Source organism: Simochromis diagramma, unplaced genomic scaffold (genome assembly GCF_900408965.1).
Source record: "Simochromis diagramma unplaced genomic scaffold, fSimDia1.1 OVJJ01000123.1, whole genome shotgun sequence".
NCBI classification, from domain to species: Eukaryota; Metazoa; Chordata; class Actinopteri; order Cichliformes; family Cichlidae; genus Simochromis; species Simochromis diagramma.
Genome location: NW_024386778.1, coordinates 3,072,307 through 3,091,303, shown reverse-complemented (window position 1 = coordinate 3,091,303; position 18,997 = coordinate 3,072,307). Strand labels below are relative to the sequence as shown.

At 41.6% G+C, this 18,997-nt stretch overlaps 2 protein-coding genes across 5 annotated transcripts; both read left to right on the top strand.

The window, feature by feature from the left end:
* Positions 1–406: 406 nt before the first annotated feature.
* On the top strand, positions 407–3,591 carry zgc:153990 (uncharacterized protein LOC768125 homolog). 4 transcript variants are annotated; one of them, XM_040012057.1, is made up of 5 exons: positions 407–532; positions 1,364–1,581; positions 1,838–2,266; positions 2,412–2,465; positions 2,540–3,591. In XM_040012057.1, exons 2-5 carry the CDS (start codon positions 1,455–1,457, stop codon positions 2,980–2,982), a joined length of 1,053 nt encoding a protein of 350 aa, XP_039867991.1. In that variant the 5' UTR covers positions 407–532; positions 1,364–1,454; the 3' UTR covers positions 2,983–3,591. The 4 variants fall into 4 exon arrangements, with proteins under 4 accessions (XP_039867991.1, XP_039867984.1, XP_039867977.1 ...); XM_040012050.1 differs by lacking the exon at positions 407–532 and adding an exon at positions 593–723; XM_040012043.1 differs by lacking the exon at positions 407–532 and adding an exon at positions 643–775.
* Positions 3,592–12,122: 8,531 nt separating this feature from the next.
* dlb (deltaB) lies at positions 12,123–16,976 on the top strand. Its single transcript, XM_040012034.1, has 7 exons — positions 12,123–12,503; positions 12,590–12,829; positions 12,977–13,034; positions 13,127–13,384; positions 14,198–14,559; positions 14,950–15,166; positions 15,364–16,976. The coding sequence occupies exons 1-7, from the start codon at positions 12,453–12,455 to the stop codon at positions 16,059–16,061; spliced, it is 1,884 nt and encodes a 627-aa protein (XP_039867968.1). The 5' UTR covers positions 12,123–12,452; the 3' UTR covers positions 16,062–16,976.
* The last annotated feature ends 2,021 nt before the right edge of the window (positions 16,977–18,997 follow it).

Genomic DNA, 18,997 nt, shown 5'->3' with positions numbered 1-18,997 from the left:
AATATTTTATTCTGACACGGTTGGTGTGGAGCACCCACAATTTCGTTGTCCATATATATTATGACAGTAAAGGGCTATTCTATTGTATTCTATTCTAATATTGTATTTGTATGACATTAATAGAGCAGAGTTACCTGTCCATAAAAATAGATGGTATAATTGTCTTTCAAGGAGCTACTTTTTATTTTCGGACTTTGAGTACATTTCAGAGATTGTGCTTTTTTACTTTCACTTGAGTAAAGAAGTGGAATCAGTACTTCAGCGTTTACTGGAGTATTTTCTAACACAAGTATCTGTACTTCTACTTAAGTACAGACTGTATGTACTTTTGCTACCTCTGCTGAGATCACGTTGCTCTGGGACACACATCCATAGTTCCGCTATCCATCCATGGCAAACGATACCGAAATCCGGCTAGAGCCTTCAAAATAAAAGTCTCACAGCTCTAAAATAGATTATAAAACTCAGCAGTTAAATGGCCAGATAAATGATTGTCGTCGCTATATGTTAGATGTGAACCAAACACTCATAGGTAAGGTTGAATTCCCACTCTAATGCCCCTGTTTTCGTCAACAAGCTTTACTTAGCTATGTAGTTAATATTAACCGGACACAAATTGTGAAGTGATGGCGTCACAGCGGGTAACTTGACAATTGCTATCTTGGCGATAAGGAAGTTTATCTTCACGTTTCCGGACTAAATCCCAATTTATTTAACTCGGGGGTATGTTCATAATCTCATTAGCTATTTCTGCTATCGGCATGTACCTCTTGAGGTGAGGTTGCGTTTTAACAACGTGTTTGTTAGCCAAACAAGCGTAGCGTTAGCTAACGTTGCCTTGGTGCATATAGCTAGCATAGTGGATATTTTGTAATTTTACTTTAGGCTAGCTAAGTGTTCAGCGCACTGTAATGGGAGATGACAGAGCCATCACTCAATAGAATAACGAGCGATATGTAAAGGTATCCTTAGCAAGTACCTACGAGTGGCTTCTAAATGTAACAAGCTAACTATGCTATCGCATGTGTGAAGTGAGCACAGCATCCTCCATTGTTCATTCACTCCTCCAGAGCTGATAGTGTAAAGCTGAGCCTGAGCTATTTTCCTGCTTAACCTTGAAAGCTGTGTATGTTACAACTTAAATTTTAATTATATTAGTTTATTATGAGTTTAACTTATCGACTAACTCGAGCTCCAGAGGTGTCCGTGGCTCTTTTAAACATGCAGGAGAATAACAGATTATGAATACTACTAATCTGACCTTTCATCATGCCAGTTGTTTTTGTATAACCGTTAATCTAACATTAAACTCACATCAGAGAGACAAGACACGATTTACCGTCCACACTTTGTTGTTAATCAGACTGTTGAGCCTCCTATCAGACACCTGGAGGAGCTGAAGCACAGCAGAGACCTCAGAGCAGCTTGATACCTACCAACACAGTGTGTGAAGAATGTCTTCACCCATATACTACAATCAAGACAGTGTGACACGCTTCAAGAAAAGAAAGGCTCGTTTCTCTTTCAGTGAAGTCCACATATTGCTGGATGAAGTTAGGAAGCACCGTATGGTTGTTGTGGGTATGTATTAGCTTATCAGTTGCTTACAGCATTTAGGATTTTTTTTTTTTTAATTCAGCTCTTTCTGAAAAGATTGTGTCTGGAGAATGAATAAATGAGTGTGATGTGGCTGGTCATGAAAACGTTACCAGCAGAGGTAATTGAAACATTTAAATGTGCAAAGTATGCAAGAACTGAGTGCGAATTTCTGTATTATAATAACTTTAATCTTATGCAGTCACTGACAGTGACAGGATTTCTTTTTTCATTCCCAAAGGCAAATTCAATCGTGGTGTGCCAACAGACATGAAAAAGCGCACATGGGCAGAGATTACTGCACGGGTCAATGAGATTGGAGAGTGCCAACGTGAGGTCATAGAAGTCATCAAGAAGTGGTCTGACCTAAAGTGTGACACAAAACGGAAAGTGGCTGCTATGAGGTCGGGGACAGTGCCCAACAGAGGCCTCAACTCACGCCTTTCCCGGGATCTTAACCAGACAGAGAAAATAGTCCTCCAGATACTGGAGATGGACGATGAGGAGCAGAGCTCCGGTGACTTCGGCCCGCTGGGGGAAGACGACGATGTGCCAGAGGAGGAAGAAGAATTGGACGAGGATGATATGATTGCAATGCAGAGCTCTCCTAATGGCGGGTTGGACATGACACCTATGCCTCCACCTTCTTCCTACAAGATAGGACAGTCAGGTAGCAAAGGGGGTCACATATTGACCTCATTTCAGTCTAAACATGAGTGCATTGTGAACACACACACACGTCCTATAAATTATTGCATGCAGTGTCTTTTTTCACATTCCTGCAATTAGTTTTATATGAACTGTTAATGTTGCAGGGGACTCATCACAGCCATCTTTTGATGTGCAATATGAAGTGCCTCCAGCAGAAGGTGAGCTGTCAAGAAATTGCTTTTCTGGTTTATGTTAGTACTTAGAAAATGCTGATGTGTCTTATTTTTCTCAGATATTGAAAATGCATTTGGAGACTCGGACGATGAACAAGGAGACGATATGCTTCCTTCAACTCAGACAGCAAAGCCAAAAGATGATCACCAAGCTAACAACAGCACCCAGAAACAAGCGCAACCTCACACGTCTACTGGACCGCCGGCATCTGCGGCTGCGTTTCCGGCGCCCGGTCAGTCCTCGCAGAGCACGAGAGACAGCATGCTGCACAGTGCATCGCTGAGTCTTCAGGAGCAGCACGCCACCAACATCCTTCTGGAGACTGTGTCGCGCTCCCTGGAGCTTCTGTCGGAGTCAGTGCAGCAGCTGGCAGAGACTCAGCAGGAGTTTGTGCGTGAGTCGCTGCAGCTCCAGCGGGAGACGGTGCAGGTGCTCAGAGACTTCACAGGTGGAGCCATCGCACTCATGCATGACAAACTGAATGGACGGCCGGCATTATAACAGCAGTGACACATGGAGGTGTGAGGGTCTGTTATCTCACTGACGTCACACATGACCTTCAGGTGCAGGAACTTCTCGGTTGTTTTGGACTTCACCTGTGGTTTTTAAATCAGCAGATTTTCTGTGGTTATATTTTAAAACTATTGGTAGACTCATTGTATCGTTGGAATTACTGTTTGTGTGGTTATATGAAAGTGGATTGCAAAAACAACCAATATTAGCCATAAAGAAAGAACCTGGAGAGTTTTTCGTTTTGCTACTGACAGTGAGACTCCACCACATTTTCTATTGATAAAACAACTTGTTTAAAGCCTTTGAAAAGTTCTCAGAATGCATTTGTGTCCTTATGTTGTACGTTTCCCTTACTTTATGTCTGGAGATTATCACGTGTACTGTAATGGTGAGTGGATGTCTGCACTTGACCATTATATGGTCTTTATGTCTGAGCGCTAACTGTGGTGTGTGTTAGATACTTTTAAAATACAAGTAAGTATATTATTTGTGATTGATTTTGGTTTTTTTACATTGCAAACATGAACACTTGAATATGAAAATTTCACTAAGTTCTTTTAAAAATATAATAAACTGGTGTATTTAAACAGAACATAAGCCAACCTCTGAGCTGTGATCTATAACATGCAAACACTACAATTTCCACGTGTCCTTTTGTGCAGGAACTAAGTGCTTCCGGTGAAGCTACCATCTTTAAATTACACCCTGAAAGTCCTATTCTGATGACTAGCACATCTGAGATGCTTGGTTGATCTCTTGCAGTGTGTCAAATGGGAAATGTCATGTTGTGTTTGACTTTGAGAAAGAAGGTTAAGTCAGAGAGGCACATCTAGCGAATATGGGTCATTTCTACTGAATGTGCTTCCCTCAGGAGATTACAGTAGTGCTGTTGCACATAGCTTAAATATCTTAGAAATACATTTAAAGATTTATCATTTATGTGTAATATTTTATCACCCAAGATTGTGTTATCTTTAAATAGCTCTCACTAAATCTTGACAGTGCAGACCAGCGGTGTCAACAGAAACACCCAGCAAGTGTTGCAGGAGTACAGCTGTAGCAGCAGGGGGCTCTGCTGCACTGATTGTCCAGGATGGTCTGTGCTGAGATGATGACAATTTGCTTTTTTTGTGTAAGCATTCTCTACATCAATGTGCAAATGCATCTTATATGGAAACAACTGTGTGAAGCTGTCAGAATAGCTTGTTAGTTTGTGGATCATTCCAACAACAATAAGAAGAATGTTAACTTTATGTACACGACACCTCTTGAAACCTTTACAGAAGACAAGATAGAACACAAACAGTTTATAAGTCAGTGCACATGTACTGCATTGTTGTGGCTGTGCTCCAAACTCTCTTTTGGGATTGACAGAAATAAACTGAATGTATCCCAATAAATCCATGCTCTGTTGTTTACTGTAGACTAAAACATGAATTTCCGTCTCTCTGCTGACAGATTTAATGAGCGTAATGAAGTTTCTGTCTTTTGGCATAAATATGCAGCCTAGCATTGTCAGATGTTGGGGTGGTGGTAGCCTCATTTATAGAGAGCTTCTCCTAATTAAATGCAGTGACAGATACTGACACACACATACACATAGAGAGAGAAAGAGGAATGGTTAAGTCGAACTGCATTGTTCTCCTGCAGCCCTTCTGCCTCAGTTGGTTAAACAGCTGCCAGGGCTGGGCCGGCGTGCCGCAGCAGGGAGGGGAGGAGGGCGGGATCCAGCAGGAGTTCAACAATCTGATGCCGTTTCCTCCATCGCTGAGTGGTAGGGGGCAGCATTATTGTGTCTGGATGGGGGCTGGGGTCCTGAATAGGCAGCTGTATTCACATTGTGAGCGGGTCTTTCACCTTCAGTTCCTTACGGAGCCCTTAAAACTGAGACTTAAGCCTTTCTGAAAAGACCTTATTTGCTTTGAGTGCCTATAAAACTGTATTCTGCCAGATTCCAACCCCCCCTCTTCTTCTTTGAGAATAAAGTATGACTTATTGGAGGGTACACTAAATCTACACACGATTCCATTCAGTTGTTAAATACCTTCATAGGCTGGATTTCTCTGTACTATTCCACACGACATGGTGCATTGTGGTCAGAAGAATGAATGTCAAAGGTAAAAAATGCTGTGACCCATATAATAAAAAAGGTAGATTAAAACAAACAAGGTTGGATCAAATAATATACTAGACTTTATATTTTAGAATATGAGAACTACTTGCTTTGAACAGTATAGCTGCTGAAACACTGTAACAGTCTTTAGTTAAAATAGTTAGTCAAACACACTCTTTCTAGCTATAGTGTAAATGTTCACATTTCTGCAGAGCCGCTCACCATTTGGCAAGACAACAGATTTCAAGAGGCACATTGAAAAGGGTAAAAAGAAAAAAATCTATCCATCGATCTGTCCGTCTGCAAGTCTATATGTAAGTTTCCTCCCCCTTTCTAATGCCCCAGTTGACCCCTTGGCCTTTCCTTTTCTTCAGTTTTCACCAACACCTGTTTTCATTCCCTCGTTCATCCAGCTCCCCCTTTCATCTCCCATCTGCCACTGAAGCTGCTGCAGGGCTAAGTATGGAAAGGTAGGACTGGAGGAAGCCAGAGCTGCTGCTCAGCTTGGACGGGTTTAGATAATTATCATGATTTCTTTTGTGCCCTAACAAAAGCATAATTATGCATCTGCTGCTAAGCCAAAGACTTCACTTTTATTTACTTCATCGCGGCCGTTGTTTCGGGAAGGATTTGGGACTTGATCGGAGACACAGATTTCTTCCTTCCATATATTAAAGCAATTTTTAAAATTTTCTTTAAAACCATATAAAAGGTTTATAGTCATAAACTGGATCTGTGAAGTTATACAAAGACAATAACAGGTTGCACCCATTAAAAGGAACTCGGGCAGTTTTTTATCTGCTTCCCTTTTTTTGATCAAATTCTTCATTTTTCTCACAGAGTGGGCAGATTTCTTTCTAGAAGAACTTCGAAGACAGTCATCCTCATATTAACCTGTTTAGCCTGCATGTCCCCAGGACTTAATTTACCAGCATTATGAACACTACCATGGACACACAACCTGCAGAGGAGGGAACAAGTGTCAGTAAATACTAGCTGCTGCAGTATTATTGCTGTTGTAGTCTGTGGAATTGTGAAAGTGTTAGAAAGATGAATATGAATAAGATGTTATTAATAAAAAGAACGAGAATAAAATAAATGATCAGAGAGAAATTATAGAATATAAGAGAAGAGAGTCTACTCCTGTGTGATATTACTTCAGTATCAAATTATTCCAAATTAAATCACCTACTAGTAACTCCATATTATGGGTGAAGGATTTGGTTTTACCATTGCAGTTGCACCCAGGTCCCTAGCATTCTCCTCTGCCACACCAACCATCTGCATACCCTCCTTTATTACATCTATGAACCCACTCTGTGGTCTTCCTGCTTGGCAGCTCCATATTCAACATCCTTTGTCCAATATATCAACTTTAACTTCTCTGTACATGTAGAAACCACCTAAACTTGCTTCTATAACTTAGCCTCCAAACCTCTCATCCCAGCCTGTTGCTCTGATATGTCTATCCTGTCCATTGTAGTCACTCCCAATGAAAAACGTTCATTACTCACCTTTAGCTGAGGTAACTGCTGTACCTCTTGAGCCACACCCAACTCCTATAGCACCTGGTACCCCCATCCAAGTACTAACCAGGCCTGACCCTGCTTGGTTTCTGAGATTAGATGTGATTGGGTGTGATCAGGGTAGTGTGACCATAGCCTCAACCAGTGGTCATTTTGTGAGGACAAGCTGATATCAATTAGACCAAAGTGAAACCATTCTGTCATAATTCTTCCCATCTATTCTTTATATTACTTTCATCCTTTGGAAATTAGGCATTATCAGAGGAAACAGGCTTGCCTTTAATTCCACTCAATTCTCAATTTCATGGACGTGTCTGTGTCCTATTAGAAAAGGCTTGAGCTTGTCAGGCTGAGAAAGCAGCAGCTTTGCTTCGGGTTTGTGCATGCTCATTGTGGATAAACTTCAGATCCTTGATGGGAGACTGGTTAGAGATCAGGGTGCTGGACAAGCTGCTGCTGGCTCCGATTTCCCTGCTCTGAGATTAACAGTTGCTCGTTTGTGAACAGAAATAGCATCATTAAGCAGAAAAGTTTTCTCTTGCTGACCATATTGGGCAACATGTTTGATGTAGAGGAGCTAGAGTGCAGTGTGAAGAAATTCTTAATAACTGCTTTAGCACGTTAGCAAAGAAAACCCTGATGATAGAGTGCAGAGGTCGGCTCCTGCCACGTGCACTTTCATGAAACAGGCAAGATGAACCGGAGCACACTCGGACTGCATTTTCACATTAGCATCTGTTAGAAATAAATGGGTGGAATGAATGTACAACGTTTAACCAAATGTTAAACTATTTTCATAATCTCTTTCTGATTATGTCTATTCCTTCCTCCGCTGCTGCTCTGTTTCCTCTCTCCTTTCCTCCTCACCTCAGAGCCTGAACTGAAGTCCGGGCTCTAACACATAAACATGCTTTGTTCCTGATATTGCCACAAGTACTTATCATCAGCATATTAAACCCTAACCAACAATTTACTGCAATATTTCTATTTAGAAAACTTTGTAACTGACGGTAACTTATTCTTATTCTTGTACTTTTACATCTATTTTGTGCTTCTTTAGTTCTATATTTGATAAATTCTCCACATAAGGTATTTTTCTTTTTACAGACAATATTTACAGCTGACCTTGTGATGGATTATCTGTATAATCAGTTTTTTTTTATTTTGCTGTATTTTTTATAATGTAATAATTTAAATATACTTTGTTTTGTTTAAATCTTTTCTCAGTGAATCTTTCTCAGTTTTGCACATACATATATTTTTAAAAAGCACTCACTGAGTCTTCCATTTCTCTTCCAGCTGTTTGTAGAAATATTTTATTATTATTTGCAATTACATGAAGGCCCACAGCAGACCACATGAACTGGATGAGTAACCAACTTTCACAGGAGGGCATTCAACTCAAGTCACTGTGCTACTCAGGAAAACCAAAAAACTGAAAATTAACCAAAATCAAAAACCATTTACAAATAGTATACTCATGGAGAAAACAGGAGAGATTTTTTTTTTCTGGGTGCAGAAGTGGATTGATCAACTCACCACACACTAGGACAGCTAGGACCTGTTTTAATTTGTTTTGCAATTTTGAAGCAGGGTTATGCTTTAAAGCTGCATGAGCTGATGAATGACCTCTTTTAGTTTCAAGGAGACATGAGCTGCACTTCCCAAAGTCTGACCTGCATAGAGCCACCTGCTCAGGGTCCTCCTCACTCAGGATGGTCACCGTGATTGCTGCAGAAGCAGAACTAAACTACTGTGAACCAAATAATTAAACTGAGCGTGCACTGCAAATACCCATTCAAACAAGTGTTTTTCATTACCAAACTGTATGAATTAATGTAACTTATGCCAGCCCTTTCCATTTTTATTTTAAACATCTAAATGATTATGAAGTATTTTTGTAAAAATAAATAAATAAATAAAAATCTTTGTTTAATATGACTTGCCTGGAATGATATTAAGAAATGTAGATCAGCACAAAGGAAATAATTGAATGTTGTGGCAGCTATGAAAGGAGAGGTTTGGGGTCTAGAAGGATTACAAGCTACACAGCCTGGAGGAAGTAAGCAGATACAGATGTCCTGAGCAAATGAGAAGTACATTTCCTAAAAAACTTTAAAAAGCTCATTTCATGACATGTGGCTGGAGGCTGTAAAGATGAGAAGATACTGTATATTTGTTAGTTTTAGCCAGTGACTTGCCTCATAATACACTTCCAGCTATCTCACACCTCTTTGACTCATAAATTTATTCAGTGGGGAGGTGGCAAGGCTTTTCTGGTACCCAGCAGTGCATCCAGCATCTTAATGAGATAAACCAATAAGTCACATGGCATGCATAAAATTAGAGGCTGCCTGCATATGGGCGCACACAAACAGAACATCACAACCCAGTACACATCCATCCCGTACCTCCCATTGTTGTGCAGTCAGACAACAGGACGGGACTCCAGAAGTGGCCACAACCGGCTGACTTCTCCCCTGAGAGCCTGCGCGAGTCAGATTTGCAGCAGCTACCCTCCCTTCAAGAGTCCTCAGGGAGAAGGATCTCCAAGCTGCTGCGGGGCCATAGACGAAGCAGATGCCGACCACTCAAACTAATGGGAGGTCTGCGGCGGCCGGGGTGGGGGCTTACATAACTCTTCTTTGGTTCCCATGCCCTGTGGCACGTTCATGTCACACCCTCGCAAGTAATACAGATGACAACAGCAGTGAGGGTGCACTGTCCATCTGCTCCCCACACAAAGACACAGGCATCCTCCTGCAGCATCTGCAGGAGGATGCAGATACTGTATACGCTCAGAGTGCACACATTAAAGAACATTGCTGTCTCACCCAGAGGAACAACAGATAAGGTAATTGTGATGTCTGTGTGACACGAGGGTTGTAGGATGGACATATGATCTGATGTACAGGAACAGGTGTTCCACACATGCTTTGCTTCATGACATAAAACCACACAGAGCATCTGATACGTGCACAAAAACAAACAACTGCAGCTCTGATGTTTTGCATTATTTATGGGCTCTAACTTCTAACACACATCAGCAGAAGGATGGCTATTTTTTTTCAGTTAACCAGTTGAGGCACAGATATTTGATCATTTTCTCTGCCGTTTTGTATTCTCACATTGTGATCATCATGGTAAAAAACAAAAAAACCTGGAATCAAATTGTTATATCAATGGGGATTTTTTGAAAGTATCAAGAAGTTAAACTGATTTCAAACTTTATTGTCTCGCCTTTTTGGGCAAATGAATTCGACCTAAAATAAAAGTTTATACAAAAAGAACAATTACAAAATTGTTAACAGCACGAGTCAAAATCAACACCCGCAGGTCCAATCTGGTCTCTACCCACAGTCCACAAACATGAGTGTTTGGTCCTGATGATTCTAAAATTTAGGTAGCAAACATGTACAGAACCAAGGATTTATATGGATTTGTACTTTTCAGTGATACAGGTGACTGCATTACACTGAGTCTGATCTCAAAGTGATGGGGCTGAAAGGACATTTCTATGTGCAGCCAGGTCCACAGCAGAAGTTTCCACTGTGCGGTACATGATGTTTTTCTCAATGTATCATAAATACATTGTTATTCTCACCATAAATGTGTTTATTTTTTGTGTTAGAAACAAAACAAAACAAACAGTTGAAAAGTTTGTAATGAGGTGATATAGCTGGCAATCAGGGCCAAGTCGGGAGAGCACATAGTGCCAACTTTAAAAACACCACAGATTACAAAAACGATAAACCTACAAACCTCCTCCTCATGGGTACTCCTCGGTTAACTGAAACGAGATTTTTTTCCCCATAAAACTCAGATGGTTTAAGTTAATGGATGGATGCAACAGATAACAATTCAAACAGACAAGAAAGTTAAAGAAGACACAACAACTCCTCTCCTGTCCAAGCAGGATTTATTTGGCCTACAGGCATACGGTTACACCTGCCCAATCAAACTATCGCTAAATCGTCCTTTTTTTCCAAGGCTGTCGATATTTTAAAGGAGGACTTTTGTTGCGCTTTTAGAATCGCTGTTCTGGGCTTTGTTATTTAAAAGTTTGAAGAACTGACAAGCTACCCAGAAATCCGAAAAAACACAATGTATATGTTTCCTTTCCGTATTGTGCTCGTTATCTGCAGAGAAGCGTGCCAGGATATTCAGGGGGCCACTTCAGGCACGCGTTCCCCTTTCTCATTTTAATATCAATAGGTATCCACCCGTCGTCCAGCCCCCGTCACAGCACACATATACCAACTGACATGTCTGTAAAATGAAAAAAATAATGAACGTAGCTGAAATGCCTTGGGGTTACCATGGTGGACTCATGTGTCAGATTTTATATATTATATTATTTATTCAGTATTAATATTGTTAATTTGTGCTACAGTGACTCATCAATCCACTGTAGTGAGAGTGATTTTGGAACTGAAGCACTGGGATGAAGAATTGGTTAACTCACCTTCAAACAAGTATTTATATTAATAAACAGTCAAGCTGCCACATTTTTATTTTGTGCTTCTCTACAGCTTCGATAGCATTAACACTTACTTGAACTAAAACATTAACTGGCTACTAAAATGGATAACAACAAAGGTCGGTGGCAATGGTAGGATCAGTTCAAGGTCTAAAGCTAACAGTTTAGGTGTGTTTACTCTCCTGCGACAGGTGCGGGACTCGGCAACAGACCGGAGTTTTTTCTTAAATCAATAAGGGGTTAGTGGTTTGTGCGCGCCCGCGCAGTGGAAGAAGACGCTTTGAGGAGACAATAGCCGGGTTTGGAACCCCCCAAGGCGGATCATGTGCCGCTGATTATCATACAGCTGTTCGCATGAGGTTCAGACAAAGGCAACAGAGAGTCTCAACGACTCCCTGGTTACGCCTGCACACACACGCGCGCGCCTTCTTTCTTGTGACACAAGAGCACAACAGAAGTCTGAATGACCGCTACACACACAATGCGCGCTTATCCGGAACCTGCCCACTCTTTGTCACCTCACACGCGCCACAGCAATTAGAAGGTTGAATACGATTCTTTGCTCCCTTCTGATCTTTAGTGTATGTATAAAACACTTTCTAAACTATGATATACAGCTAGGAAAATGGCGAAGAGCCCACTGTCGTGATTCATGTGGGAGGTCTTGAATGCTTTGGAGTGCGTTTGATTAAAACTGCAACAAAATTCTAAATACAGAAGAAAAAAATCCTTTCAGAGAGAAAAGAAGTTCTGATTTAAAACTAACTCCAAACACGCTTCAACGCCCATCAATAAAAGTTGGATCGTTTGCTATCAAACTCACTTTATTGTCTATTTGTGACAATCTAGTCCCATCACCTGCATCGGCTTGCTTTTTTTCCTGGCTGATCAAGAATCGTACAAACTTGATAAACGTATCTTCATGTACCAGCTTCTAATGCATATTCCAAAGAACTTTGTCCAGATGTAACGAGTGTTCCCTAAATCCCTAAGCAGGCCCCTTGTGTCTGGATGCAAATCTACTCCCCTGAGGTCTGCCACGGCTCCACCTCTTTGCCTGTGACGCGCAGATCAGAGGGTATAAAACCGCTCTGCGCCTTTACGCACCAGAACCCAAACAAGACGAGTGCCAATAAGAGGTGAGCGGACAAAGGAGAGGACTACCAAGAGGTCTCAGGATACCCTGAAAAGATAACAGACTTAAGAGTGATGAAAAATATTTGAGAGATTTCCCCTCCACTGTGACAGCATCCTGAAGTGATCTATCTGTCTGGCATTGTGACGCACGGCGAATGAGGAGCTCCAAACTTTAAACTTGGAAAAGCAAACTTCAGGAAAAATGGCACATTTGCATCTGAGATGCCTATTGGCTCTGGCCTTAGTGCACGTTGTAAGTTGTCTTCAGTTTATGCTCAAATAACACCCCGAAGACGTCTTTACGCCGTGATATCTTATTTTATTTATTTCTCATTACAGGTTTTGTCCTCTGGTGTGTTTGAGCTGAAGATTCATTCCTTCCACACCGCGCAGCGGATCTGTCGAAGACACAGGGACTGTCACATTTTTTTCAGAATTTGCCTGAAACACCCGGAGGATGTCATCTCCGCAGAGCCGCCCTGCACCTTTGGTACCGGACAGACCAACGTCATCAGAGCCGATCACACCTCGATCTCCAGCAGCGCTCCCATCAGGGTGCCTTTCCACTTCAAGTGGCCGGTAAATAAATAAAAAAGAATATCAGTTACACAAACAGTGGTGCTGGAGTTCATATACCCGTTTAAGATATTCATAGTTTACGTCCGCTACACATCCCTGATCTCGAACTTACCAAGTACTGATGCGCTTTCCCCCTCCTGTTTTTAGGGAACATTTTCGTTGATCATTGAAGCCTGGAACGCTGAATCTCCCACTGAATACACAGGTAGGTTGTTTTAAATAACTGACCCTATTTAAGCCAAACCAACATATCTTGCGGAAGGGTATTTGTTTTACAACTTTCTGTAACCCTTGCAGACAACCAGAACAACCTCGTGAGCCGTTTGGCGACCAGAAGGAGACTTGCCATTGGAGAAGACTGGTCCCAGGACGTGCATTTTGGAGAACAGAGCGAGCTGCGCTACTCCTACCACGTCTTCTGTGACGAGTACTACTTTGGAGACGGCTGCGCTGACTATTGCAGGCCGAGGGATGACACGCTGGGCCACTACACCTGCGACGAGGAGGGCAACCGCATCTGCCTGGAGGGCTGGAAAGGAAACTACTGCTCTGAGCGTAAGCGTTCATGATTGATGACTTGAAGTGTCCATGAGCAAGGCACTTGAGTTTGCCATACTCTTTTATGTTGCGGTGGCTTTATCATATAGTGTATAACAAATACGTCTACTTAAGTTAGTTCACCTATTTATACAATATAGCATCTTTTAAAACAAACTTACAACGCTGATAAAACGGAAATTCAAAGTTTCTCACTATAGTTTGATCAAAAATGTTAAATAAATGTAGAGAAAACAATTAAATAGAATTAAATCAAATAAAAAATGTTCCTAAAAAATCAATAAAAACGTTAAATAAATGCACAAATATAAGAAATGTAAGGACTGAGATAGATAGATAGATAGATAGATAGATAGATAGATAGATAGATAGATAGATAGCTATGTATAAAAAAAATATGATGAGCAAGATTTATAAAAACATTACACAGATGCTCATCAGCAGATATCCTGTAGAGTTTTTTTTTTTAATAAGGCGGGGTTTGGTATTCCATCTACCTTTTGTTGTGTTACAATGTGACAAAGAGCTGTGACCATTGTTAGACATACACATTTTTCAAGGTGATCAGGCTACGTGTGTGTGTGTGTGTGCACGTGTGTGTGTACTTGTGTGCATGTAATCGGGAAGAGATAAAAGAAAGCATTTTCTCCGGCAGTGTGCCTACCAGCTGCTTGGCTTAATGCTTAACCAATAGTGAAGTCTGGAACAGGGCTGGGGTCAGACATGGGGCCCTGTATGTGTTTGTGTGTGAGATGTATGAGAAGGGGTGCCCATTGTAATCACACACCCTCCCCTCCCTCTCCTCCCCAGCCATCTGCTCGGCGGAATGCAGTGAGAGGCATGGCTACTGCGAGGCCCCAGGGGGCTGTACGTGCCGCATGGGCTGGCAGGGCCCTTCCTGCAATGAATGCGTCCGCTACCCAGGCTGCCTCCATGGGACATGCAGCCAGCCGTGGCAGTGTAACTGTCAGGAGGGTTGGGGGGGCCTCTTCTGCGACCAGGACCTGAACTATTGTACTAACCACAAGCCATGCGCCAATGGTGCCACCTGCACCAACACAGGCCAGGGCAGCTACACCTGCAACTGCAGGCCCGGCTTTGGAGGTACCAACTGTGAGCTGGAGACCAACGAGTGTGACAGCAACCCCTGCAAGAACGGAGGCAGCTGCAATGTGAGTCAACAATCAGTTTTTCTGCTTATTATAAAGATGCAATAAAAGCAAGATAAGATAAGAAAAACTGATCCCATGCAGGCAAGTTTAAGTTTCACAACAGCAGGAGATAGGATAGGCCATGTGCAGCAATATACTGCAAACAACAGAAGGAAATGAATGGATGGATTATAAATTGTGCTAACAAAAAAAAAAGAAGAAATAAATAAATAAAAGAAAAGTCAAAATTGCACTTGAGGGAGTAGAACTAGATGATTGCTCTCTACTGGTCTACAGAAGATTTGACACAATGCATACAGAATAGTTCTTGGCAGCGAAATAGATCGGCTGCTTACGTCCTATTTTCTAGATCTTTGCTCCTTGAGCTGAAGGTTTTCTTTCCTTCCACAGGACCTGGAGAACGACTACTCCTGCACCTGTCCTCAGGGATTCTATGGGAAGAACTGTGAGATCATTGCCATGACTTGTGCAGACGGTCCCTGCTTCAATGGCGGCACCTGTGTGGAGACAATGACCGGAGGCTACACCTGCCGCTGCCCTCCCAGCTACACTGGCTCCAACTGTGAGAAGAAGCTGGACCGCTGCAGCAACAGGCCCTGTCTAAATGGTGAGTGTACGGCGACATCTTGTGGCTGAAGTACAAATCAACCAACCTTGGCTCTTCTTCAGTGGTGAAGTGTGACTCTCAGCACTTCTGCATGAATGCACTTGTAGCAAATGTAATCCAATTAACACTCCTTCTTTAAACGACTGGCCACCTTCTGATTTAATGGATGCTGAACAGAGTGTTTCTCTCTTCTGCAGGCGGTGAGTGTCTGGATCTCGGCCAGAGCATCTTGTGTCGTTGTCAGGCAGGCTTCACAGGTGCCAACTGCCAGGTTAACATTGACGACTGTGCCTCAAGTCCCTGCCAGAATGCTGGAACCTGCCAAGATGGTGTAAATGACTACACCTGCTCCTGTACTCTGGGATACACTGGCAAGAACTGCAGCGTGCGCTCAGATGCCTGTGGTGCCCATCCCTGTCAGAACGGTGGCACTTGTTTCACCCACTTCACTGGGCCCGTGTGCCAGTGCCCCAAGGGCTTTATGGGTCCCAGTTGTGAGTTCACGCTTCAGCCCAGTTTCAAGCCAGCTTTGCGCCAAACCTCCCAACCCTCATCTACTACCCTCACCCTCTCCTGCGCTCTGGCTATTCTGGTACTAGTCCTGGTTGCAGGGATCCTCTACTTAAGGAGGAGGAGGAGAATGCAGGGAAGGAAGCAGCTAAGAGACACTGCAGTTTATAATGACTTGGAGACAGTCAACAACCTGGGTGGAAGCGAAAGAGACGCCTTCCTCGGCCCCAATGGCCTCTTCAAGATCAGCAACAGCACAGCCCGTCTCAGCCTCTCCCTCTGCCCAGACGGCAGACCGGGCTACAGGCACAACCCTGTGGAGAACAGCCTCTCCAGAGGGGAGCGTCAGGACTTCATGTGGAGAGATGAGGCAGGACTGAGATGAAAAGCGACAAAGCACAGATTTTAAAAACAGGGAAAGAAACACATTAGCACTTGTTGCTCCTCTTTCGATATGTACAGTGAGGGAAGGAGTAAATCCACGAGGTGGAAACCACTCGTGCTCACAAACCAATATAAACATCACTGAAAAAAGCAAAATTGTGACAAATAAACTATTCTGATATAGATGATTTATTACTGAGAAGGTATCCGGGGCCAAGCTCTTCCATGTGTAAGACCCAAAGAGACAAATAATATGATCCACTGTTCATAGGACCTAAAACACAAAACCAAATACAGGAAGATCCGATATCGAGGCCTCTTTTGGAAAACTGGCCCAGATGTGTTTTGCTGGGTTATTCTTTTGAATATGTTCACTTTGTTGTTGTTTTTTTTAAACACTCAAATTTTCTTTTGCTTTTCAATCTTCCTTTTGCCATTATTTCCTTGTTGTGCGTACCATCATTTTTTTTTATCTTTTTATTATTAATTATTATTTATTTATTTGAAAACTTGTGTTTATGGTTTCACTTTGTCACAGATGTAGAGATATATTTATATGATGCTAAATGAAGACCGATGCTTGATGCTGTGCATGGATGTTTTGTAGGCTGTGTGAGATATCCCAAAGATATGATGGGCAGGGATATAATGAGAATGTGCTTTTTCACATAACGTCAGCCATCACTGTAATTTATATAAATATATATAATATAGTACTGCTGTTCATGTGCCATTTTGAGTTCATGCCAAAGTTTTTTTTATGTTGCATCTTTTCATTCATATTATTTATTTGTAAGTTCATTATGTCATGGTTGTGATGTGAAATAAAACTTTGCTTTAAAGCGATCCGAGATTTTAGGATTCTGTTCCACAGGCTTGAACAGTCCTGTTTTACATGGTATCAGTGGTGATTTATATTCTGGTTGATCTAGGAGGCAATGACTTCAGAGCTCAAATATATAGTTTTAAATAAACTAGTTTAACTATTTACTAATTCGCTCAAAAAAAAAAAGAAGGTCAAGATGCTGAAAAATGCATCTTCATTGCACTCACACACGGAAATTTCGAACCAGTGACTATCAGTCCGGTTCTTGTGTACTTTGGCTGACCTCAGACCTTTCTCCCTGTTTCTCTTCCTTAAGAATGGCTTCTTAGCAGCCACCCTACCGCTGTGACCATTCCTGATGAGGCTTCTGTTAACTGAACAGATGCTGTTCGGTTTATTTTGCCTTCCAATTTTTCTGCTTCCTCAGATTTTTTTTCCAGGAACACACTGCACACTTTGCTGAGATACAGCAAGTTTTTAGTTTATAGCTCTTCAGGAATGAACTCGCCGATGCTATTTTATACCCATCAAACTATGTTCTGTTTGCCACTTTTCATAGATTCAACTAAAGAAATCAGAACAAATTAGGTGTTTTTGTAAGAAAGTAACTAAAGATGGCAATTACAATAGAAGTGATTCTGTCTCCTTGGAGGCAAAATGTAAAGAAATGATAGGGTAGCTCAAAACACTTCTGGATTTTTATGTTAAAGTGAGACGGAAAGTACTAACTACAAAAGCTGCAGGACAGAATTTATGTACAAACGCTGCGACATAGTTAAAAGACAATATGCAGGACGGTGTTTTTACAGCTATCTAAAAAGTGTGAGGAAACTGTATCACATGTTTGTTTATTAATTAATATTATAGATTTCCTCCATGGTTTTTCTTGATAAAAGCTCTGCATGTTACTGGTGTAAATACATCTGGAATGAGAAAATAACTAAAATCAGAGACAGCTTTAAGCCTTCAGGACCCTCTCACGTGGAATCAGCTCGCAGTTTAGATTAAGGAGACAGAAACCTTCTCTAACACTTGGTTTGATAAAGCTTACAGTTAGCCCCTTACTGTAGCTATGATGACAGACTCATGATGCACTGAATGCCTCCCCTTAACCCCCTATTTCTCTCCCAATGCATTCATATATGCCACTAATGGGAATTATTAATTTGCCAAACTCCTAAATTGTGGGGGGAAATATCTGCTCCTCCCTTTTAAAAGGGCGTTCTTGCTCCTAATAGCTGTCATGTGTTTGCTCATAGGAGATGATCGCTGGAGTTCTTACTCTAATGTTGAAGGGTCTTTACCAAACAGTATAAACTGCCTTGAGACAACTGCAAAATAAAACAAAAAATACATTAATTTCTATCTTCTAATCAGACATTCGGCTGTGCTGAAATACAGCAAACAGCTTCATTCAACTACTGCAGTAATCCATATTAGAAATGCTCAGCTGAGTAAAGAGAAATTATAGTTCATCCAGTCTTCAAGAATGTTTAAAGTGTCAGTTGCAGCTACAATAATAACCACCAAACGCTGTGATGAAACTTCTCCAGATCTCCAACAATTCCCTTTGATACTAAACAAAAGTGGACTGGAGTCACTAGCCTGAGAAATCAACAGTTAACAGCAGCTCAGATCAGAGCTCAGCTCAGTGCTTTGCAGCCATGTCTCAGAATCAGGTGTTTATCAGGCTTTCAAAGAAAATAAACCACTGATGAGGTTCACCAACAAGATGAGAACAAAGAATCATGGACATTTGGCCAGAAGATATTTGAACTTGGTCTGATAAATCTAAATATGAGATGCTTGATTCCAGCTGCCATGTCATTGTGGCAGAGAGAGGCTGACAGATGGTATGTTCCCTAAGGGTTGAAGGGGGGGTGCATTCCCTCTTTTATGGCTTCTAGACCAAGAATATTGAGTGGTGAATAAGATCCAATCACCACTACAACCACCCAACCTTAACCCATTTGTCAAGCTGTGAAAGGTAATGGAAAATGAGTATAGTTGTAAGTAAGAAAGTTTTACTATGTGTTATTGGGAAGATTCCTAAACAAAGTACACTCTTGGTGCTTCCACAGAATTTAAAGGGTAAGTAGCAGCTCAGTGCT